This window comes from Lytechinus pictus, chromosome 13 (assembly GCF_037042905.1).
Source record: "Lytechinus pictus isolate F3 Inbred chromosome 13, Lp3.0, whole genome shotgun sequence".
Taxonomy (NCBI): Eukaryota; Metazoa; Echinodermata; class Echinoidea; order Temnopleuroida; family Toxopneustidae; genus Lytechinus; species Lytechinus pictus.
This window is the reverse complement of record NC_087257.1, coordinates 10662132-10688915: the sequence shown is the minus strand read 5'-3', so window position 1 is coordinate 10688915 and position 26784 is coordinate 10662132. Positions and strand designations below refer to the sequence as shown.

General features: G+C 35.7%; 1 protein-coding gene across 2 annotated transcripts in view; it reads right to left on the bottom strand.

Annotated features, from left to right (window-relative positions):
* Positions 1 to 26002, bottom strand: part of LOC129275009 (late secretory pathway protein AVL9 homolog) — a 34807-nt gene extending 8805 nt beyond the window's left edge. For both annotated transcript variants that reach the window (XR_010295465.1, XM_064108551.1), the window contains exons 1-8: positions 25713 to 26002; positions 16835 to 16955; positions 15802 to 15887; positions 13253 to 13324; positions 8818 to 8907; positions 2845 to 2952; positions 2175 to 2283; positions 283 to 1136 (exon numbers count right to left, since the gene is read on the bottom strand). Coding sequence is in view for 1 of the 2 variants with exons in the window: in XM_064108551.1 (XP_063964621.1) it covers positions 283 to 1136; positions 2175 to 2283; positions 2845 to 2952; positions 8818 to 8907; positions 13253 to 13324; positions 15802 to 15887; positions 16835 to 16955; positions 25713 to 25826 (1554 nt within the window). In the remaining variant the exon portion in view is untranslated. The remainder of the gene's footprint in view (positions 1 to 282; positions 1137 to 2174; positions 2284 to 2844; positions 2953 to 8817; positions 8908 to 13252; positions 13325 to 15801; positions 15888 to 16834; positions 16956 to 25712) is intronic.
* Positions 26003 to 26784: the final 782 nt, after the last annotated feature.

Here is a 26784-nt window from a genome sequence, read left to right as displayed (position 1 = left end):
GTGATTCCAGCGATTCCCTTTCAACAGGGACAAATGTAAGAATTTGAACTACATGTACTGACTGATTGACTTCATGCAGAAATAACAAGTCACAAAAATTGGAAAGATTCATTAAAACTAAGTGCAGAATGAAAAGAAAATTACCCATCTACATTTGCAACCAACACATCCCTATTCTTGAGGCTTGTTCTCTTTCAATAAACTCAAGATACCCATTTTGAGAAAAAATACCCTAACATGCCATTTTTTTATTATTGATATGATACAATTTTCTTGTCTTACCTTTCCAAATATTGCAAGTGGAAAGCCAAAGCGATCCAGCTCCATGGGCTCTTGCTGTGGCATATTTGGAAGGACTACATAATCTTCAGCTCCGCTTAATCTCTCCATCTTCATCTCCCTGACACCCTCTTCAAATGCCTGTGATTGACCACTGCTGACCGTTGATGACCTTTGGCAGCTACCAATGCCACTGTCGCCGGATTGAATACTAGCCGAGTGCTGGTGAAGCCGGTTCTGCGTCCGCAGTTCACTGTCTTCTTTGGTTTCGTCGGAGGCATTGCTCTCTTTCCTGGATTCCAAAGAGTCGCTGACTTTGTCCCTTTCCTCTGAGTTCAAATCTGACCTGCCCTCACTGTTGCCTTTGGAGTTCTCAAAGAAGTCTCCATAGAGCTCCTGGTCAATCATATCTAGGAGCTCTTCTTCAGGTGAGACATCATTCGTAACCTTCTCCTTTGATTCATCACCACCTCTTGACCCCTGAGAAGGCGACCGACTGGCTTTCCTGCTTTCACTGTCCCGTCGAATCACAGGAATGTTTTCCTTATCAAATGAACTTGTCCTTGACAGGTTGTCATTCATTTTTCCTTCAGACTTTGTTGTGCCCACACCTTCGTCCTCTATCGAGTTTGCATTAGGGTCTCCCAGAGGTGTCCTCAAGCACTTCTCACCGCTATCGCAGCTCTTTTCCGGAGTGCTCTCCTGGCTCTTCTGGTGACTGTAATTGGGCACATGTGACATCTTCACATCGAGGTAGTCGTCCGTGTTGATACCATAATCTGTGAGCTCAATGGATGAGATACGAGGGTTGTAGTGCTTGGGACAGGCCGAATTCTCAAGACCTCGTTCGATCATACCTTGGTAATAAACAGAAATATAACATAATTAGATGATATAAAACCATTACACATACATGTAAATACAATGGCCTGTATTCTGAAGTCAGGTTAAACTTACATGTAGACCATGGTCTATAAACTCTGTGCTAAAATTATGGAAAGCCAAAAATGTCAAAATTTTACTTACATGTTTCTTATATTTACTGTGCACTTTGCTAACTCGCGAATGGTGGAGAAAGCTATCTTATTTATCCTTCCGAACAGTTAAGAATGATTAGAGAGAAAAAGGAGTTAATACATTGACATTCTGGTATAGATTCATGCCAATTTTGGCTATCCATAGTTAAACCACAATTTTAAACAAGAGTTTATCAAACCAGACTTAAAGAATACGGGCCTATGATATTAATCTACTGAGCATTGCGGAATGCACCATCAATCCAAGTTACATAATAGAGAAACTCACAAATTGATGCAGAGGTTTGATCCCTGGCCACATCTTTCTGATGGTGACCATAAAGTTTGGTCCCAGATGTAAATACTCATATCTCAATGACACACATCTGTAAATTCTCAATTACACAATATGATTTCATTTGAAGATCAACTTTTGGAGTTTATAAACTGCATCAATATTGTCAAATGTTAAACCATAAATGTATGCCTGAGCTGCAATGCCCATCTAAAGTAAGAAAGAAAGAATTGCAAAACAGAAATGTAACACAGTCTCAATCAATATCAATTGACAAGAAGAAGGCAGTTGTCTCATTACATTTAAAGGAAACATTTAAAGGAACAATTGACCTGGACAGTGACTCATAATATATCTCCTGTCCTCATATGAAATACAATAACTTGCTGTCCATTAAGAATGGTCCTTACAGAAAAGTTTATTTCATTTATAAAGCAAATAGAAAAGTACAGTAATATTACATGACAAAAAGTTGAATATTATACCATTCTTAAAGAAATGTCATGTGATTGATGAATATTCAAATGACCCTACCAGGCAAAGGTTCAGAATATAATGAGTTATTACATCGAAGAGTGGTTTACCTGGGAACAATGAGACGATAGCAAGAAGTGCATTGCAGAGTTTATGAACGGGAGAAGTGTAGAAGAGGATCCTTCTCTCCAGCATCATTAACTTGAACAATACCAAGATCTAAAGCAGGTGAAACAGACAAGTTTGAACTGGATTTGATGTAATTACATCACATCACAACAACCCAACCCTACCAATTTGTACATGACAGCAGCAATCACAATATTAATTTAAGAAATTCCTATTAATATTACTATTAACATATTTCTTCCCCGATTGGTTAAATAGTAATTTATTCCCTTTTTTGTATCACATTCATGTCATTAAGAAGATAGTTTTGTTTTTCTTTTTTTTTTAGTAAATAGTGTGATAGTGGGATACATACATATACTACTACTACTACATGTGTGTGTTTATATGCTGGTTATTATTATTAGTATCATCATCATCAGCATATATATATATTATCAGATTTATCCAGAAATTACAGAATATGTCCAAAATTATTCTAGTGAAACTGGGTAGCACGAGTACTGCACTCAGACTCTTCCTGTTCTGAGCTATACATGTATTTACCCAAGCTCTGACATATTAACCAATCACAGCTTGCCGACGGGGGCACTCTTTTATGTGAATCTACCTCTCGTACCTTTGGCATAGGATGTGAATGTAGAAACCTACCTTGTGTTTGAAGGTTGTGACCAAGTCCCTCAAGGACAGACCAAGAAACACTTGAGAATCGTCAGGTATCGTCCTCGGTATGCAATTGTTGAGATTCTCATAGAACTCCTGTTAAAGAAAAAACACAACACATAAAATGAAGTGTGAATCAAGGGGGAAAATTAATTACACGAGGGCTCAAGGTAATTTTGCCCCTGGAAATGCTCAAAAAGAGTATTTTATTGTATGAAATTAGGTTTATTCAACATTTTTCTACCAAGAACTAAAACAATTGGATTGACAACTGATTAAAGTGCATTATTATTTATTGCTGCAACTTATTTTATCATAATGGAGACACATCATTTACACATGTATGAAAAAATGAAATATTCATGATTTCATGTAATAATCATGATGGTGTGCATATAACTGTTTTCACAAAATATTGATAAAATTAAAAATTCAATAACTTTTTATTTGTTATCCGATTTTGGTGAAATTTTCAGCATTTTGCTCTGTGAATTTTACCCTATTTAATTAGATATATTTTCAGCCCAGACCATCCCTTTACAGCTTATCCAATATTGCAGATTTACGCAGTACATGTAGGTTGTAAGAAGTAGCCCTCAAGTTTTTTTTTAATTGATTGATCCCATCCAGCTCAAGTACATGGAAATCCATCAATGTTATAATTTTTTCTTTAGGAAATTTGCCTAATGTCCTTGTAAAACAGAGAGAAGCAAACTGAATGGTCAAGAAAGCAGTGAATGTATGAATATACATCGTTTCTAGAAAATATTTTGGACAAACAATGCATTTTAAGATGTTGACGTTGCTGGCTTTCCATAGTTGTGATCGATCGGATCAATCAATCGTAACTCTTTGTAAGACGGGCCCCTGGTGTGCATGAAAGGGTGAGTTCAATGCTGATTTTCAAATTTCAACAGCAACATGAATCATGATACAAAACGCAATTAAAAAAAAAAACACAGAACACATACACGATCAGCAGAGCACTGTTCACACTTCACAGTCAAACTAAAGCTGATTATACGTGTACATGTACATTGATCGTCTTTAAATTTACATAAGCGCAGCTGTGCAATTTGACCCATCAAAAGAAAGGTGCACCCTGAGCCACACTTTTTCCAAATAATGTGTAAGCTTCTACTGCGTGAGCAACTAGAACATGTTTTCATTTCCTTTCATCCACATCACAGCAGTTTTAGGGCATATGCAATCCATGTATAGTCACGTATTGTATTACCGGACACTATTGTGATTCCGGACGCGCATATAAATGCGTTCGAAAACAATTTCGTACCGTAAGACTTCCGCAATTCATTTTCACAGATCAATACATAGAACAAGATTGCAAAAACAAGGCGAAAAAATCAAATTTCTACCTTATTTATCTCTAAAATGACAGAAAATGCTTAAAATATCATATAACATAGTTTTGCATTAACAATTGAATGAATTGATATATTTTCTAACGGAAATATGGGCCTGATTTGCCGAATTTCAATCTCGTCGGCTCCTTCGATCGAATGATGAGGTGAGGTGTATTGTGGGTGATCGTCGATGGCTAGTTCTCAAGGTACCGTGCGCGAGGTTTACCGTGAGTAGAGCCGTCGACGATCGGCTGCGCATCGATAGAACTTGATGAGCGTCACGATACGAACGAGCACTGGAAAGTGCCATGAAACATGCAGCTAACCAAAAAATAAAAAATAAATTAAGTTATCAAACACGAATTTATTACCAACATCTGCTCAGATTCGATATAAAAAAAGCAAACAAAAAGTTAGAATTTATTCATGATATGATATAAGAAGAAACAAGTGGAATGCCTCTGGCCGTCTCACCTGCATCACGCGATTCAATATAGCCGCAGTGCTGATTTTGAAAACTACTATAACTCGCACAAGATGTTCAGTGATACTTGGTTACTCTTATTTCCACGTTTTATGGAATAGACCAATACACTTATAGAGATATGATGGCAATTCAACAAATACCCCCAACGTGGCCAAAGTTCTTTGACCTTACATGACCTTTGACCTTGATCATGTGACCTGAAACTCGCACAGGATGTTCAGTGATACTTGATTACTATTATGTCCAAGTTTTATGAACTAGACCAACAAACTTTTAAATTTATGGCTGTAATTCAACAAATACCCCAATTTGGCCAAAGTTCATTGACCCTAAATGACCTTTGACCTTGATCATGTGACCTGAAACTTGCACAGGATGTTCAGTAATACTTGATTACTATTATGTCCAAGTTTCATGAATCAGATCCATAAACTTTCAAAGTTATGATGGTAATTCAACAGATACCCCCAATTCGGCCAAAGTTCATTGACCCTAAATGACCTTTGACCTTGGTCATGTGACGTGAAACTCATGCAGGATGTTCAGTGATACTTGATTAACCTTATGTATAAGTTTCATGAACTAGGTCCATATATTTTCTAAGTTATGATGACATTTCAAAAACTTAACCTTAGGTTAAGATTTTGATGTTGATTCCCCCAACATGGTCTAAGTTCATTGACCCTAAATGACCTTTGACCTTGGTCATGTGACATGAAACTCAGGCAGGATGTTCAGTAATACTTGATTAACCTTATGGCCAAGTTTCATGAACTAGGTCCATATACTTTCTAAGTTATGCTGTCATTTCAAAAACTTAACCTCAGGTTAAGATTTGGTGTTGACGCCGCCGCCGCCGCCGCCGCCGTCGGAAAAGCGGCGCCTATAGTCTCACTCTGCTATGCAGGTGAGACAAAAAATCACAGAAATTTATTCTTACATCATTATAATCAAGGATATCTTTACCCGTCCGGCGCGCGTCCGGAATCATGATGTAATTTGTCGCGCACGAAAATAATTGTTTTTCGTGGAGGGGTATGCGGCAAGTGCGATGCAAAGAAAATGGTTGGTAAATACAAAATAATTTTATCATATTAATAATTTTCATAATATTTGGAATAGCAAGTGCGAATTTTTCTTGATTGTATTTCCTCTAGTTGTCATTTTTAAAGCACTGAAATAAAGGTGTCCGGCAATAGGATACACTGCCATACTAATCTACATACGGTGCACTCATCACAAGCCGTGCTTTCTGAGTTGCTACCTCCATTGTTTTGTTCATGTTCATGAAATGTACTGTTGATGCTTTAATCGTTGGAAATAAATGTACTTCATTCATTCAAATGAATTGGAATAGCAACAAACGCATTTGGGGAATTTACCAAAGCTACATGTACACGTATGTATAATGGCAGGCTTTAAGTTGATCCATTGTTATGAAGATCTGTACATGTATCTTGTCAAAACATTTGTAATTCATCACATTTTGAAAGTATGATGACCATGTGACCACATCTATCTCCTTGTAAGTCATGAGGACCTCTTGATACCATCTTGTAATCAGTATCACTTTCAGTGTAAACAGCTTCCCAAGTTTTATAGGCCTGCTCTTCCACATATTTCTCTCAACTTCAGAAGGATAAGTGTCATAATACATGCTTCTGGAAGTGCTATTTTTCAACCAACAATCTTGAAGTCCAAATACTGAATAGCAAAGTTTCCAAGAAACAAAGCTGGCTCAGACTTCTCTATGGATTGCCTAATATCAGTTTGACCTACATGTAATTGCTATTATGCCCAAACTTCACTCGGTCTAGATAACTGTCATTTAACTAGTATAATGTGCAAACAGCCTAATTAATTTCCACTTTTACTACTAATTATTTTGCACTTTAGGGTCAATACAAATATTTCGAAAGAGTGTTTATGGACATTATAAGATATATGTTTACCTTCTTCACATTTTAGCTTCTTCAAAATTCAAATTTTCAATTGGCCTACATCCTACCACATCAAAAACATTTATTTCATTGCCAGGTGTGAGAAGCAACCAGGCTCAGGTACATTATGTTTGAATGAGATCCTATCAGGAATTTCTTAATATTATTCCTCTTTCCTTTTCTCCTGACCCCCTTGGTTTTTTGTTTTTTTGGTCTGTCTTTGGGTCCCCCCCTTCAGGAAAATCCATGCATCTATACATCTTGGCCTACACTGTATTATACCTTCTTCACTTCCTGCCGAAAATATGTGTATTCTACTAGTTTGTCCTCATCTTCCTCTTTCTCATTCCACTCCCCCCCCCCCTCCGTTCCCTTCATTATTCTCTCTCTTCCTCCTCTTTCCCGACTAGCTCCCCCTCTTCCTCAATAACCTCCTCCTTTATTCCTTTCTCTTGATCAGTAGATGTAGAAGTTTATTTCCAATTGGTCTAATGCCAATTCGTCCAATTACTAACTCGTCTAATTTGGTCTACCATCAGTTTATCTACTATCCACATGGTCTAATTGCCAATTCGTCCAATAACCCAGTTGGTCTAATGGCCATTTAGTCCATATACCATTTGGTCTAATTGGACCAGGTGTTAAATGGGCAAAATTAATGAAAAGAAAATGGGTATTAAATGGTCATAGACGAACTGGTGATTAGAGGAAGTGATTATTGCCCAAATGGCTGTTAGATGAAATGTTGGACGGAATGGTATTAGACTAAATGAGGTGCATGTGATGAGTGGACGAGTTCACGATGCAATAGATGAATCGGCACTTTACCCATGTAGATAGCATCCACTCTGTACAAATTAATTAGTCTCCATTTAAAGTGGGTCAGATATCAACAAATAACTACCAGAGAGTCCTGAGACGTCTCGTGCAACCTCTTCATAAAACGGGGCAGGCTGCCAAGTCAGTCACATCACAATAAAAGCCATGTCTGGATTTGGCCTGGGAATATCCCAAGACAATACCAGCGGATCGTGTTGCATGAAAAGTTTTGTCAGATATTTTCACTAACTAATTTGCTCTGAGCCAATCAGATGCAAGGATTTCAGTAGCTTATAACAATAGTCCGTGAAAAATCGCTCTGTTTCATGAAACACTTCCTAGGATTTGCCAATGAAGACAAGGTGAACAAGCAGAGAAGATGGGCCAGGGTTTGAAAATCGACTGTGATCTTGCTGCTGCATCATGAAAACAGACCGGGGAGCCGTTTCATAAAGCTGTTCGTACATGTAAGTTAAGAGCGACTTTAAGAACGACTGGTGAACCTTTCTTATGCGCTAACCATCACCAATTCAATATACTATAATTTAAGAAAGGATCACCAGTCGTTCCTAACTTACGAACAGCTTTATGAAACCACCAGTCCACAATACAGTCGATGCGCATTCAGACCACCTCGAAATTCAAGAATACCAGGCATCCTCTGCTCTGGAAATTTACCCGTTCTGCCCAGATCACAAAACACCAGGGCCCCGTCTTACAAAGAGTTACGATGGATCTAATAAATCGTAACTGTATGGAAATCCATCAGTGTCATAATTTTTTATACAGGAAATTTGCAAGATGTCCTTTGTAAACAAAGGAGATCTCACCAAACTGTAAAGAAAAATCAATGAATTTATGGATTTACATTCATATCTAGAATTTTTTAGAAATAAACATGCATTTTATATGTCGACTTTGCTGGCTTTCCATTGTTGCGATCGACTGGATCAATCGCAAATCTTTATAAGACAGGGCCCAGCTATTTTGGGCAATGTGAAAGCAAACTACCTGTATAATAATCCCGGAAACAGTACCAGCTATTAGTAGGTACTTGTCAAAATTGTGAGAAGGTTTGCAGGGATTTTTCTAGGTTGCAGGTATTCTTGCAGTCCTGATTTTCATCACACTAGTCGGACAGGCTCACATAACGAAAAAATTTATTATTATGTGTATATAAAGCCTATTGCATATTGTGTACGATTCAATTCAAGACTTCCCCTCCAACCACTGCTGCAATAAAAATTTCTAGATATAATTCCATAAAGGATATTTGTGTCTGGGCTATCGACCTTGGTACTTTAATCTGTCTGGATTAACGATCACTGGAGATTAAATTCTCAATCCATACCTGAAGTATTTTTGTCTTGGAGAAATCCCGCTCACAGAAGTATGCATGAGTGATGAGCTCTAACTTTGCCTGGATCAATCCATATAATGGCTGAAATTTAAAGAAAACAAAGGGTAAAAAGGGGAAAAGTGGGTTATAAAGATGGAAGAGTGCAATTTCGGTTGAAAAGTAAAGCATTTTAATACAACTACATGTACAACCTGAAAATTAGTAATATCAATTCTTCTCAAGATAGTTAATATTGAATTAATTTTTTTTCTGTTGAATTCCTATGAACGCACAATACTTCAGGTCTATTCAAATATAAATTTTATGTACCACTGTTCAAACTTGTGAGATTTCTCTTGTAAATGTCACATCGAATAATAAATCTTTGAAAAGTGGAACATAATGAAAGAAAAAAAACAACAACATTTCTTTCATAAAGAAAATTTATTTTTTATAATGAAAATACAATAAAGTATATAAAATTTGACTTCTCTGCATGGAGGGGAAAAAATCTTGGATAATCAGCAACGTTATATTATAAATGACAATAACGATTTTCAAATGCTTCAAACAAGGAAATTCTGTTGTATTTAACAAAACAGGAACACACACATGTACATTTTCCTTTTAATATATTATTCATCATTTCAAAATTCACTTTTCATTCAAGGTTTTTTAAAACAAATTTTACCTTCAATTTCATCTTATTTCTTCTTTCATTTTCCCCCATTTACCTATAACGCATCTCATTCAATGATTAATTGGGGTTTTCTCTGGGGCACTGCATTCATTATATAGTTCTCAACTGCTCATTTAAAAACATATATAATTTTTTACATGTTCACCACATGTATTCACAAATTAGATGATTTTTGAGTAATTATAGTTAATTCTGTATTATGTTGTTGCACTCCTTTCTTTCCTTTCTCATTTTCTCTCCCTCTCTCTCTCTCCCTCTACTTCTGCCATATACTTAACTACACTATCTCTATCTTCCTGCTCTTTCTATTTTTTGTGCAACTTTTATTGTAAATTAAGTATACCCAGTATTTTAACTTAATTAAGTTTGTATGCATTTTTATTGTTGTTTGATATTTTCAATGTAACAGGACCGTGTTGAAAAACAGTGTATTTTATCTGAACATGTTATCCTGTATAAAGATGTAATAATAAATAAATAAAAAAATAAAACAGTTTTGACATAGGAAAAACATTTCAACAAGGTGGGGAGGAGGAGGAGGATATTATATCTGGTACCCAGCCGTCACTTTAACTCGTCCTTTACATGTATATGGGATCAAATATCTTGTCATATCTGCTTTCTTGGCAGACTACTATATTAATTGGGTGTGTTTTTCCTAGATTAATCAGTCTCTTGGGTATTTGCCAATCCTTAGAAAGACCTCCTTTCAAGATACAGTCTTCATTCATTTACATGTAAAGGTAAATCTTTATAAAGTATACAGTGTGCACATAAGGGATGCAAACCTCTTTTGCAGTATTTCTGAGGGATTAAAAAAAACATTTTGGGTAGAAAAACTGTACTTTCAATTCTCTGCAATATACATGTACATTGTGTATAATACAGTTTTGGGAAGGAACCAGGCCCCCCCCCAAAAAAAAAAATAATAATAATAATTTCAAGGGTAGTTTTCATAATATACTGCATGTTACAAATCTGCAACATTTTATAAGTTTTAACATTGCAATGAATAGGTACATGTATTTCTAGGGCTCCTTTTTTTCTTAGTTTCCAGGGATCTTTTGAGCATTTCGGGGGCTAAATCACCCCCCCCCCCCAGCCCCCATGTATTTTTCCCCCTGAAAGGAAATACATGTACTGTAGTCTGTATGAAACTAAAATAGGTGGCATTTCTGTACACTGCAATGTCAATATAAATTTTCCAAAAAAAGAGAGTTTGACAGATTTTCGCCAAACCTTCACTTATATTTCCTTTGGATTTCTGCTTTATCAAAACAAATCTTACAGTATCAGGAAGAACTTCCCCTTTCAAATTCAAATTCAAATTCATTTATTTCACTTCCATCAAACAAAAACAAATTGTATACCATATATAAAACATAAATATTTGTATCCGTTGCAAACAAAATTAATTATACATATGTAGTGAAAAAAAAAAAAAAACTCAGGAAATAAAAACAAAACAATTCAAGTGAAATTATGAGCATTTATCAAGGAATTTAAATAAAGGAAGTGTAGTAAAGCTGAGCCTGATTGGCACAAATAACAAAAGGACATTTTCAATAAACTTTGAAAGTTTGAAGGCTTTAATACAAAAAAGCTAATGTCTGTGTAAAGGTATGAGTATTAGCATCCTTTGTATGCATTTCAAATGATGTGAAGGGTACCACTGAATTTGCCAAATGATAGTGAATCATTGGTTTCCAGTTTCCAACTTCAAATAAAAAACAATCAAATATTCAATGCCACGGATAGACGGACAGGATAGATATATGGGTTTATTGACTTTGAAATAATCTTTTGACAATTTTATCTACCGGTAGTACAATCCTTGACATAACAGAACTTCAAACACTACTCTGAATACACATTCATGGATGTACATATTAAATCCTCCCATGTTTCACAAGAGAATTTCAATCTAAATTCAAATCTTCGCCAGAGACTCAATCAGCTATTTATGGATGGATATTTTGGTGCACAGGAAACTATGAGAGAGAGGATCAACTTAAAATTGTGTTGGTTTATTTTTACTTTGCTTATTGCCTAAAAATGTGTAAATTTCTACCAAAATAATTGCATCTTCTGTAATTCTATGCTACATTATTTCAAATAATTTGCTAATCTATAAACAAAACACACCTTTTCCTTAAATACATGTAACTATTAAAAGGAATCTTTAAAAAAAATGACAATTTGTGGTGTAGCGAATCTTTCATGCATTCTCTGAAGAAAACGTCAGTTTCATATTAATATTTAAAGCCTTAACTTTAATTTCCTTGTTTTTATACCCATTTATTGTCTTTGTTTCTATTACCACTTCTTGTACATAAACTAAAAATCCTAATCAATATGCAATTCTGATTCATGACTGTTCCATGAAAAAAACAATATGAGTTAAAATTGTAAATGAAATTGACATACACAGTCACACATCCAACTGTGGCCCTTTTCAAATTAATAATTTAATGTTTACATTGAAAAATAGAAGTGTAGTTGTAAAGACCTGTACACGCACATGTATCATAATGCAACAACCTGGTGGGTGTTTCATAAAGCTATTCGTACGTTAAGAGCGACTTTAAGAACGACTGTTAAACCTTTCTTATACGCTAAATAGTCAACAATGAACATTAAATGGTGAATATCATTTACCATTTAATAAGAAAGGATCACCATCCGTTCTTAAATTCGCTCTTAAAGGGATGGTCCGGGCTGAAAATATTTAAATCTTAATACTGTACATAGAGTAGAATTCACTGATCAAAATGTCAAAAATTTCATCAAAATCGGATAACAAATAATAAAGTTATTGAAGTTTAAAGTTTGGCAATATTTTGTGAAAACAGTAGTCATGAATATTCATTAGGTGGGCTGATGATGTCATATCTCCACTTTCCGTTTTCTTATGTTATTACATGTACATAAAATCATAATTTTTTCATTATTTCATATTTGTGTGAATAATATGTTTTCCTTATAATGAAATAAGTTGCAGCAATAAATACCTAATGCACCAAATCAGTTGTCAATCCAATTTTCTAGTTCTTGGAGGAAAAAATTTGAATAAACCTAATTTCATATAATAAAATACAAAAGAACAAGTGGAGATGTGACATCATCAGCCCACCTAATGAATATTCATGATGACTGTTTTCACAAAATATTAAACTAAACTAAACTTTAAAATTCAATAACTTTGTTATTTGTAATCCGATTTTGATGAAATTTTTGGCATTTTGCTCAGTGAATTATTTATTAAGCTATACATACTTTCAGCCCGGACCATCCCTTTAACTTATGAACAGCTTTCACACTTTAATGTTTTATACTCCACGATTCCTTATTTTCAGCAAAAAATTATGAATTTAAATCATGCTGGTAAAACGCAACTACGCAAGGGAACCACATTCAGGGGCCTCTTGCATAACAAGTAAACTCTGCCATCCAATGGTAACTACCATGGTTACACGCCTCAACAGCCAATCAAAATCAACTAAGGATTTCATGGAAGTAACAATTGGATGGCTATTAAAGTATAATAGTAACTTTTATGCAACGGGCCCCTGGACTACTTTTTTAGCTCAACTGCCCAAATTTGCTACATTATAATGAAGCTTACATTTAACACAGATTAACATTTCGTTTTCCAGGGCCTTCAGGGGAATTTCAAGGGCGAATCTGGCCCAGGTTCCAATTTGTAAATTTGTTCCCTGGTAAAACTAGAATTTCATTAACGCTTACCAACTTGCTGAGGACACAGACACACTTCTGAACAGTTCCTCGAGTCATATCAGCAGTCTTTGAAAGAAGATCCTATGAACAGAGGAGAAAAAACCCTGAATAATTTTGATGAAGCACATTTAGCAGTCACACCATGGCTTTTATTGATGTGTTCACATTATCACACAGAGATTACAACATAAATAATTTACAAAAACTTAAAGGTAAAAGACAGTAGTTGCAGCAAACAATCATTTCAAGAGAAAGTCATTTAAATCAAGGTTAATTGTCAAAATATTATCATACACCTAGATCTGGTACATTAATGTATACTTATCTTTGTGAACTCATGAAATCTTAGGTCAAAATCGATAATTCTGATGATCACTAACACAGAAAGCCATACGTGGGACAGTGTATTAATATTGCTTCGAAAATACCTGACATTTGATGGAATTCTGTGCTACATTTGCTCATTTCTCAGCAATTACGCATTTTCTTCCAGAGCTGCATGTATTTGGCACATATTTTTTATTTATACAAAAAATGTATACAAACACTTTGGTGGCAATTTCATTGGATTCTGTTTGAACCCATTTTGAGATCATTACCACAACTGGTATTTATCTTTAACTTCAAATGTTAGACACCATGGATCTGAAGTCAATGGGTCTAAAGTTTATGCTCAAATTTCAGGAAGCAAGAAGTGTCAGCACCTTTTGTTTCTAATAAAGGGGAGTAAATTGACTAACGCTTTGTGTGGTTACTCATGTATCTGGTTAAAAAATATTGTAGTCCTCATTGCACCAATTGTTTGAGTCCAAAATGTGCTGATAAATCAATTGTAAAAAAATTGTGTCACATTTGGCTATTAATCATAAATTAAACTATCCATGGATTTAAACTGGAATTTACAGTATTTATAAGTAAAGTAAAGCCCCATGACTAAATTTCAGTACTCATTTTTACTTCAAATTAATTTAGAAAATGCCATGACTAGATTTATTATAGAGTAGAACTTTATAATTTAAAGTGAAAAAAATCAGTTTCATAATTACATAATGTCCCCTTGTACACTGTACATGAATGTGAACCCCACACACAAGCTACCGGTTTCAATGAAAAAAAACAGTATGGACTGACGTTACATAACATATTCTTGTTTGTGGGAGATATAGAAATGCGATCTACAGGGCAACCATAAATTGAAATTTTAGCTGCTCAAGGGCAATTATAAACTACAGGGAATTGTTGTTAGTGAGATTTCCTTGTGTTAACTGGAAGTCAATCTTAAAACTTACATGTATCTGGGTCCCATAACACAAAGCTTAGCAATGATCGTAGAACATTTTCTACGATTGATTCCATTGGCTACAACATACATGTACAATCAATCGTAGAAATCAAGCGTACGATTAATCGCTAACCTTTGTGTTACTGGACTCTAATCCCGCTACAGAGCTATAATTTATGGACATGGTGGGCTATTGATTTACATGTAGACTACTTAATAAGCTATAAGGATGGCAAAATAAATTGTGCTTCTAAATAACACCAACACTGTTCAATACTGAACTTGAATCCCTCCAATGTACTGTACATGCATGTAATGTCACGTATTTCCATGAATAACAAATTAACAAGATTGATTTCTACAATGTATCACATGACAACCAATAATCTTTCACTTCCTCAATTTAGGTCTTTATTCTTCTGGGCAGTATCAAATGAAACTGATGATAGGCTAGACATGGATTAATTCTTGGGAGAAATTCATGATCTGAAAAGTAGGAGATACAGTATGTTCCTTCTATGTTGGTGATTACAAAGTGTAACGCATGAAGGTTTAGTGTGTCTCAAATAACATGTCCCTCTCATACTAGTGTTACAAATAATCTTTCTGTACAGTGTACATGCATGTACACAATGAAAACTGGCCCACATACTGAATGCGGGTTTAATTCAAACTCTGGTTGAGAGTTCTGCTTTAATTGTGACAGGTGTATCAGTAAAAGTTGAATTTACCAGCTCATATCAACATTTATAACTGTAGAGGAATCAGGGAGTATTATCAGTGGTGTCTTGCGGGTGACTGACAACAATAGGTGTTTTCAGACCACTTGAAGTTTGTCAGTTCCTGGTATTTTCTGATTTTTGTCCTGGTCTACCCCTAATTTTGGCAGTGTGAAAGCAAATTATGTGTAATATCCCCAAAGAAAACACCCGCTAAGGCGCTACATGGTAGATACTTGTCAAAATTACGATAACTTTCGAGGGTATTTTTCTAAGGTCGCAGGTAGTTTAGCAGTTTGTTATAGCCCAACATTTAAGGGGCGGGTGCAATGGGTGGCTGCTGAGCTAGTGATTTTGAATCTCACACCTTGTCTGCTTATCAGACCATACTCCGCATGCTCGTAACTTCAAGAGCTTTTCCCGAGGGTAAGTTTCGGTGCGGCGTGAATGTGGGAATAATTACCAGGTATTTTTAGCCCCAAAAAGTTTTCATAATTTAACAGGGATTCTTGTGATCGAAATTTGAAACCACCTATAATAAGACCTTAACAGCCTACCTGAGCCTTGATTTGCCTGTAGCACGATACTCCATAGATCGTAGAATTACACTCCCCTCTGCCAGGCAAATGAAAAAATATGGTATCTGAAAAAAACAATATAAGTACGAAAGATATGATAGAACATGATGTGAAAGCTTTACAGATTAATTATCTTTTAATAATAGCACACTATATCATATGATCTTGCTTTTTGCAAAGGAGAAAAAGAAAAAAGTGTTTATTGTACATAACAGCTGAGTTTAAGGGTATTTTGTCGAGATTCAAATTCAATTGTTGTGTCAACAATTCAAGGTAGGGTTGGGAAACTCTCAAACTAGGACAGCATGGGCAAATTACCATTCAATTTATTTTTTGGTCAATACTGAAGGTTTTAATTTAAGAAAAATAACTTTCAAGGTTTGATTTTCAGATGGTACAGTAATCAAATCTATGTCAATGTAATAGGAGCTTATTAGCAAGGAATCTTGAAGTGGATTCAATATGGAAACAAGCCAATGTACATGTACAGTACAGTCTAGTGGTGTTTACACTATTCCTTAAACGTAATATATCATGCAAATTCTATAATGTAAACTTAAATTCCACAGTAAATTTTTATTCAGGTTGGCTTTACTAATCTTAAATGATTAATGGGAGCAAAGCTGCATAAAACAAGTCTATATTCTGAGAATGCTATTATCATTCATTCAGTGTGCAACATACAAAACTATGCGTTAAGATGTTAAAGCCTGTCTAAAGCATCAAATGGTAAAAGGTCAGGAATATAAACTTTACTTTCAGAGCATCATCAAACATTTACTGTATTTCAAAAGTGTAGAGGTCATTGAATGCATTCAATATTCAAATTCCATGTTCCATGCTCGAGAAGGGACAAGACATTTTAATTCTATCGGGTACCTGATCGAATTAAAACACATTTTTAGTTAATACTGTACATCCTTCACACCATAATCGTATTGGGGGAAATGGAGGATATTTAGGCTTTAAAGCAATGAAGGAATGAGGGGGAAATATGAGGTGTCCATCTCACCTTCTTCAAAGTTATGAGCCCCGTCTGGCAGGGCAAGGAAGGGGAGATGTTTCCATTCACTCGGTACATCATGACTCTCTTCAGCACTGCCTTCTACCAGAGGAGGGTAGGAAAAATCAACCTGGAAAACAGAATGAAAATAAGCCTCATAAATATGTAGTGTACATGTACAGTACATTTACCTCTGTTTACTTGGAGAATTTGGGGACTTTTGAGGGAGTGTTGGGGGTCTTTAAAATTTCAACCAAATGAGTATGTGTACCTCACTAGTTTTCAAATTTACTCCTGATACAGTTGAGGCCAGAAGTTTACAAACACTGTACACCCAGGAAATGCAAAGAAAAGCTGACATTTGTCAAACGTCATAAAATTGACTGTATCTTATAAAATATTTGCGCTATCATGACAAATTTGATATCAAATTAATGAGTACGGTATGTCATGCCCCTTCATCACAATGATTTGTCACCAGGAGCTGAAGAATATTTATGTGTCATTATTTCCCCATAAATCTTCCTATTTTAGACAAATTAAAATAAAAACTTGACAAAAACATTTCATATTTGTGCTTGTACTTCTCAACACAAACATTTCAGATTACACATTTTTGTTCAGTGGAGACATGTCATGATAGAAAATGTAATATACATGTAAATCATAGACTTGACATTTATATGTTTTTATGAAACAATGCTTGAAAATATAATAATAGAATACATTTTGCATGAATATTACTCTTTTTCTTTAAAGAAAATTCCACCTGAAATATACTTTGATCCCAACAGCATTTCAATCATGTGAAGGAGCTTAATACGCTCTCTCATTTGATACCAAATTCTTCATGGTAGTATTTATATTTCTGAAGATTTAGTAAATTTTATGATGTTTTGCAAGTGAACAAATTTCACTGAATTCCATGGGTGTACATGTATGTAAACTTTTGGCCTCAACTGTACATTAAATAGGACGGATAGAGCCGATATTTGATTAAAAAAAAAACACTTTGATCTTTAAAAAGGTGAATGAGACACATTAAATAGTAACATTATACAGTGCACCCCAAACCAAAAAGGAAACCTTTTTGAAATTCAGAAATAGATTTCACAATTATGAAAAATATTCTTACTATAAATTTGACAGTTATGGATAAGTTACATGTATGGTAAGAGTGGAATCTCGCCTTTAAAGGTAAATTCTAGTTTTGGTAACGATATCAAAATGAGTTCGTACAGAATCCAATGAAATGACCACCAAAGTGTCTGTTTGTATAAATAAAACGCATGTGCCAAAGGATTCTGGAAGAAATTGTGTAATTGCTGAGAAATCAGCAAATAAGCACAGGATTCGGGTAGAGCGTCGGGCCCGACGCTCAAAGCAATAATTATACACTGTCCCACGTGCGCTTATCTGTGTTGGGGAAGTTCAGTCTGAACATTTTTCAGCGTAGATTTCAAGATTTCACAAAGTTCAGTATATGTAACTGTACCAGATCTAGATCCTCGATGATATACTGACAATTAAGCCTGGTTTTACAGACTTTCTCATGAAATCAGTGTTTACTGCAACTACTGGAATTTCTCTTTAATTTGAGACCAGCAGCTTAGCAAACCGTTCACGCATGGCAAATTATAAACTTAATGAGGCCTATCAGAAACAATTTAGGCAGAAACTCACGAGTAAATCTAAATCCACTCTCATTTCAGAGATCAGAGAGAAAAACTTGAACAAAGAATACAAAAGAAATGCTAATGAGCCGATCGTCGAATAAGCGTGGTCGTCGCATCGTGAACCAACCCTGTCCAAATTTTCTGTGCAACCTGATACTGACATTATAAAAAATATTATAATTTTGTCTTGCTCATGAATGCATAAAGTTTTCATCTCATATTGGGTATCAAAATATACCTGTAGATGAATATGATTTTATGATGTAAATGGAATAATTTTTTTTATTGCATTTGAAGGAGAAAGACATGGAATCCCTGTTTCGCTTTTTCTGGGATGCACTTTATATGTACAGACTTTAAAAAGTTATTAAAAGCCATATTTTGAGGTATTTGACCTCAAAATACAAGTTTGCAAGTAAGAACACACCCATACAGTAATACTAGGCTAGAGGTATGAATGTGGGGATGCATTGCCAACTTGAAACCTTTCTGAGTCATGATGAGCCTCTTTCTAGGAGAAAGACCTCCCTTTAATAGTAACGGCTGATTCATAGCAAGAACCAAGAGTCCAAGACAGACCTGTCACTTTAACAAGTGACACTTGCAACGTGTACAAACAACCAGTCCCTGCTTCGACTTTTGCATTATGGACATGGGCTTTAGTACTGTAGCTGAACCGCCGAAACATACGGAAGTTCACGGCACTTGGCACTTCCGAACCGGACCGAACACAAAAGCTTCGTTCGGTATTTTTTTAAATCCAGGCGCATTAATTTTACCAAAATTTTGGAAGGGCCTCCATAACTTTAATAATAAAATAATTAATATTTTCATTGGTTAGTGATTGTGCACTAGAATTCTATATAAAATATTACAGAAATCCACTATGAAAGGTTCAGCCTCATCTTTGATTCAAATCATTCAAGTATCAATTTCAGAATTATTATAAAGATCAATTATTTTTTTTAAAGGCACAACATTTAAAGCTGGCATGACATTCCCCTCTGAAAAAAAATCTGAAAAATAGCCAAGGGTCGCTAAGTCACCGACGAAGTCTGAGGCGCCCCAATCAGGGTTACAAGCTCTTGCATAGTAAAGAAATCAGAAGTGATTTTTCAAGGTGAGTCTGCATGATAGTTTTATCATTTGACTTTAAAAAGCAGTAAAAAACAGCACGACAATGTTCTAATAGGCAAAGGATTTCACGTAAAAAAATAATAATAAATAAGAAATTTAAAAAAGATTAAAAATAAAAAATTAAAAAAAAAAGTTATTAAAAAAAAATTGGAATTCCGATTTTAGTCGGGAGAATATCATGCCTATTGAAGCTAAACTCAGTGTAAAAATATGGTTGAAGAAGTGTGTCCATAATCGATTGTAATTTTAATGTCATAATCTATAAAAAGCAAAATCTTTCCTCATAACTGACAAAGTAATGGTAAATTATACATGTATGTTTCACCTTCTGAAATTTTCAAAAAATGAAAAATAAACAAGAAATAGAAGAATGTTGGTAGAAATAGAATACTACAGACCAGAAAAGACCAAAAAGTCAAAGCAAAACAATGCATACAATACATGTCCCCTGATCACCTTCGGGAAATAGTTGATCTACATGTACATGTACATGTAGGAATTTGAAACAGGAGATTCATATTTTTAGAAGTTCTAATTTATTCACTTTGACTTCAGAATTTACTAGTTGTTGAAATTTAATTAGTCTTTTTTAAATACATAAAACTGATTAAAAAATGCTTCAATACGTATGGGACAATTGCCTTATTACGCATGGGACATTACCTACATGTACATGTACAAAGAGAATGGGGAATTTATAAAACAGTAAAATAGGTTATTTTCATCTTTATGAAGGAACGAATTAACTGATTTTTTTTTTGTCAACTCTTTTTAATGTTCTTATCAAATTCATTCATAAAAAAAGTGTTATCAAACTAATTTCTTATGTATTCTTTTTTTTTTTGGGGGGGGGAATTATATGTATTTCTTTTCATTTTTCACATTTAAAAAAATGATTTTTATCGGTGACATTATTACAAGCATAAACTGCATAAATTTAATGAATTTTGACAAGTAAACCACAAATAATCACAAATTTGTGAATTTTGGCTTAAAACACATTTTATATTGAAATACATGAAATCATGTTTTTGAGCATTTTTGGCCGGCAGCTTTTTTGAAAATTATGTGTAACTTCAGAACCGTGGTCTCAATTGTCGGGAACCTGGTCTCAAAACTTATTCAACCTGTCTTAAAAATAACAAATCATGAAATGTCACGGTGAGAGCTTTTTATTGAGGAGTGTACAATACACAAACAAATTTGAGCATAAAAATAAGATTCTCAATTGTTTTTTAATTAATTCTCAAAAACAAAACAAATAACTTGGGAGGTGACCACTCATGTAGTCCGTTTTATTTCTTACAAAGTGTCGTACTGAATACGAAGCTATGAGGAAATTCTTAATTACATGCGTGGGGGACTACTGTCCCATACAATCTATGTACATGTAAGGTGTGCTACAAAGTCCCCTTCATAAGGTAAACAATACATGCCTTATTATTTTTAATTAAAACTTTACTGAAATATAGTTCAGTATTACACCTTTCTTCATTTGCAGCTTAACACATATTCATCAATAAGATACTTTGAAAATCTCATTTTGAGGGGGAAGTTGGTACAATATTTAATCCAAGATCATATGTTATCAAACATTAAAACAATATTCTTTTCATACATTTATAGGTATCTATCATACAGAAAAATCTGAATGCTTTTTTTAAATATTTTTCAGAAGTTGAAAATATCTGAATGACCCATACGTAATTTGTGCAATATCTTGGACTTAGAACTTTGCAATTGAAACTTACAGCGTCAAAAATCAAGCATTTGTCCTCAAGAACAAGAGAAACTAAGCCAAACATTGCCAACCTTATTTCACCACACAGGGAGTCCCATTGACAAAACACAATTATATCGCAACCTTGTCCATGAATGAGTGTCGTTCAAGTGCAAAGCCAGAGGCGATATACCCCAAAGGTCATTTCAGATACCTTTATGAAAATAGACATGTTTATCTATTGTCTGCAAGATGGTTATTGGATATTTAAAAAGAATAATATAAAAAAATATGAACAATGTGTTCTAAGTCAAGGTCAGACAAAAGGTTAATACATTTTGGGTTTTAACTTTATATTGTTATCTTGAAAATAAATGATAAAATTATATGTTTAAAAAAATATCCAGATCTGAATTCATTTTGATGTTTTATGAAGCTTATACATTACGAGGATCAAGTATCAGCTGTTACATGTAAACATGTACACTGTATGAGAAAAGATTGCAGGTCGTTGGATGAAGCAGTAGCGTACACAGGATTTTCGAAAGGGGGGGGGTTAAGATGAATGAAATGTTGACAACCCCCCCCCCCAAAAAAAAAAAAAAAAGGTCTTCACCACAAATTTTAGGTTGTTTCCTACCTCAAAAATATTTGACAAGCCAAAAAAAAAAGGTCTTCAACAATTTTTTTTTGGGGGGTATAAAAAAATTTAACCTGTAACCCCCCCCCCCCCCTGCGCATGATACTGGGATAAAGGTCAAATGTTTGATGAAAATTGATATTTTTGACATAATTGAATCTTACATGTAAATATGAAATAGCATTTTTCAGATTAAAGGTCAAAGGTCATTGGGGTGAAGTGAACAGCAGAAAGCTGCTGAGTTCCAACAGGAACAAAAACAACATAGAAGTACAGATCTTGGGAATCAAACTCATGAATGTTTTTCTCTATCTTGAAATATAAAGTCAGCACTGATTCTATACTTTGCATTTATAAGACAGGCGAGATTAACAGAGGTATTCCATATTTGTCTCTCGTTCTTGAATCATTTTAATATGACGGCAGCTTCAACCTCAAGTTAACGCCATTGATCAACTTCTTTGAACTTTGAAGAAAAGTTGGAAAAGAAATGTTCAGATCAAAGGAGCAGAACACTCATTCAATGAACAAGGTATATGGAGCAGAATGTATAAATTAAATGCACAGTACTAATAAACAACAGATCATAAACTAAATACTGGGGGAACCATTAACAATATTAATGAACATGGACATGAGCATTTAAACATGCACTCATCATACAATAAAGTCAAATGATCCCAAATTCAAAACAAAAATCTTAATTCTTTTTATTTGCAATGTAATTGTGAACTTAAAATTAGATTTCATAAAGAGCTCAGAGAAACATTGACGAAAGTGATAATGTTATCACAAATGTTCACATCTGATTGTCTCTGTGTTGTATCGTGAGGCAAGGGGTCCTAAAGCTACGCACCACTCATTGCGCATGCAATATCAAATGTGCACTATCTGTGTGGCAATGTAACGAATGATTCCTATCAAGTTTTTTCAGCAGAGGCTGCATAAAATCACTAAAAGCAGAGAAAACCTGTAAATGTTTGGAATTTTTGAGTTATATTCACTATAATTTAATATTTATCTACGGTACCTAACAATTTGAACATATTTTACAAATTGAGGCTCAGGAAATACTTTTTCTTTGCATGATAAATCGAGTGTGTAGCTTTAAGACTCCTTCTTATATCGGGCGGCAAAATCAAGAGGTGTTCGGAAAACACGGAAAGATTTTTGTATTACACTGCAAAGTTAGAACGCGAGTTTTGTGATATTTTTTCTTGGTCCAATAATGTCTGGGTTTAGAATATTACCACAAAGTATATTACGACAAAGTAGAGTATGAAAGACAACTTGGAAATATATTTTAAATGTCATAGTTTTATTGGTTGTAACAAAGTGCGTATCTTTAGGTCCCCCCCCCCATCATAGATTTTTATTGGTGCCATTGTTTCAAGCCACACTGACTAGAGTGCAAGCGAGCACTAGGGTCGCGGCGCGGACCGGTGTAGCGGCGGATTTGTCCATCGGCGGATACGGTATCCACGCGCTGGCAGATATCGTTCTTAACGGCAAATATCGTTCATAGTTTACTTGCATGACTTGGAACCATGTCCGCCGGGTTTGATGTTTGCAGATTTGGTTCAGATTGACTATGTGCAGATCTATTAATTATGACGTCACCCTCGGCAGCCTTCAAGGGTTCATCACATGCCGCCGCGCACAGAAAAATCAAGCAATAGAAGTCGTGTGTAATGCACGCCAGAAGTGGCATCGCATCGCAGCACGCGCGACCCACTAGTTAGAAATCCACTGCCAAACGTGGATCTGTGTGCGAGGTTAGAAAATACTAATACTTACCAACCTCGCACAAGTCTAGTGTAGTGCCTCGGCAGCGCGGCTCTGGCAATATCGCGATGGGGGGGGGCAGTAGAGGCGCACAGCCAATATGGGAGACTCTCCAATACAGGAGACAATCTCCCATATTGGAGACTTGCTTTGCAAGAGAACAAAAGAACAACACCAACAAAAGCATAATTTTTTCCATCTAAAATTTGTCTCACTGAGGTCAGAAGCCCATTTGTTTTGTGTGGATGACAACATTACAACAATCCTTATCAAAACAAAAGTAGACGGTGAATTTTTGAAGTAGACTGTGAAAAGGGGTAATTTTTCATGAGGAATCTGCCTATCACATTTTTATTTGCCGCCAAGGTAATCCTTTTGCAGCAAATGTAAACAAAGGAAATTGGTCACCCAAACTGGACACTGTCTCTGAAATTGGCCTATTGGATACCCAAATTCTTTACAAAAGTCTCTGACATTGGAGATAATCTCTCTCATGGGAGATAGTCTCCTATATTGGCTGTGCACCTCTACTGGGGGGGGGGGGGGGGCGGGGGTTGACCCGGTTGATCGTTGACTTTGACTCTTTCAAGTCTTTGTCTTTGAGATAGATCTATCGCACGCAGACACGTACCACGTGACGTATACGATACGTGCATGAATAATAGCAAGAGCGATATCTGCCAAAGAGAAATTGGTACTGAATCCGCTGGAGTTGTGAATGTTGGACCACGATCCGCCGGCATGGCCATGGCCAGTACTAATACCGTTTCTGCCACGCCAGGCACCTACCTCAACTCAGGCGAGGGTTTGGATAGGCTCCATTACATTTCATTACAGCTACCCTCCGATCATTCTTTCATAGGTGGAGCGGAGGGTACCTCAAGCGATGTTCGTACAGGCTCCACTCCACTTCACTACCGCTACCCTACGCTCCACCTACCCGAACATCGAGCCCGTGAACTCGTTCGGATACTCCGAGAGGCAAAGGTGGGAAAAAAAAGATATTTATTGTAAAAATTATAGAAAAAAATATTACGAGAAAGCAAAATAGCTTAATTTCTTACTCTAGTCTACACCCTTATTTCACTCCGTGTACATCCTCCGGTTATCCTCAAAATTGGTGATTTTGGCCTTTTGGGCCAGTATCTAATTCCTCACACGTAATTATTCACTGCTGATTTCAAAACATCGCATGCGAGGTTCGCAGGTCAAACAGCATGAATATTTATATTATAATATATTGGATGGCTCAGAAAATACGAGAAAAAGAGTTTGGGAAAATATTCCACTGATTCGTGGAATATTTTCCCAAACTCTTACTTAGAATATTTCTGGTATTTTCGGAGCCATCCAATATATATTCATGCTGTTTGACCTGCGACCCTCGCATGATCGCATGCGATGTTTTGAAATCGGCCGTGAATAATTACATGTGAGGAATTAGATACTGGCCCAAAATCACCAATTTTGAGGATAATCGGAGGATGGACACGGAATGAAATAAGGCTAGGGACAGGTGTAGAGTAAGAAATTAAGCTATTTTTTTTATCGTTACGGTAGGTATAGGATTAGGCCTAGGCCTAGGGCCTACTATAATTTTTACAATAATTTTTTTTTTTCCCACCTTTGGCTTTGCCTCTCAAAGACAAAGTATCCAAACGAGTTCACACTGTGAACACTGTGAACTCCTGTGAATCACAGGCTCGATGTTCGGGTAGGTGGAGCGTAGCCGGTAGTGAAGTGGAGTGGAGCCTGTACGAACATCGCTTGAGGTAGGCTAGAGCGGAGGGTAGCGGTAGTGAAGTGTAGTGGAGCCTAGTAATATCAGAACCCGATCGCCTGAGGCTGAGCTGAGGTACCAGGCACCGGATCCGCCGCTACGTCCACCGGCGGCGCGGACGAGGCGAGAGAGCAATCGTAAATTCGTACCTGGCATCCTCGCTTGTGATGAAAACCGACCACAACAACATGCAAAATTGACCCGCGATCATCTGATTCTCCAGAGTCTTTTTCTTCATTGTCTTTTAAGTCACTCTCTGCCATTTCTGATTGGGGATGACAAGTTTTCAGAGTCGAATATATATCCACAATACAATACCGGTCCTCGAAGAAATAGCTAAATATCACCTCGAACTCGCGCTCCGTTCTTCAACGTTCCCAGTCCCAAAGCAAGAATAATGTTGCGCCAGCGATCGAGTGCTAGTAGCTATAGCTACAGTACAGTACAGTATAGCATGGGGAAGCCGGGCCTTAGCTAGCGGGGCGCTGACCCGGCGGCCAGCAGCACACTCACGTTCATGGCATAATTGCCGCGGGTGCTCGGTCTTATCTATTACTAGCGACCAATTTCGAGATGGTGAAAGTAGCGTGTAAAAAAGTAGAAGACCGACTATACACGGTGTACGAAAAGTCACAAAATGTAAATAAATAACGGATACTGTAAACAAACTGTACTGTATTCCAATTAGAAAAAAAAATAGGGGGTGGGGGGAAAGAAAGAAACCACCATATTTAAAGGTCAAGTCCACGACAGACAAATGCTGACTTGAATAAATAGAGAAAAATCAAACTAGCATAGTGCTGAAAATTTCATCAAAATCGGATGTAAAATAAGAAAGTATTGACATTTTGAAGTTTCGCTTATTTTTCACAAAATAGTGATATGCACAACTAGGTGAGTTAGTCCATGATGTCCATCACTCACTATTTCTTTTGTTTTTATTGTTTGAATTATACAATATTTCATTTTTTTTATAGATTTGACAATAAGGACCAACTTGACTGAACCATATAGTATCAAACAATGGTAATTCCACTTGTTCAGGGAGAAATGAAACTTTGTTTCACTTGACAAGGAGGAGAAAATTATAATATTTTATAAAAAGCTTAATCTGGCCTCTTAAAAATGTGTGAAAAAAAAAACAAAGTTTTTTCCCTTTTTCAGACAGGTGATTTTCCCTATTAGATAGAGTTTTAAAAATGCTATGGTCATATTAAATAT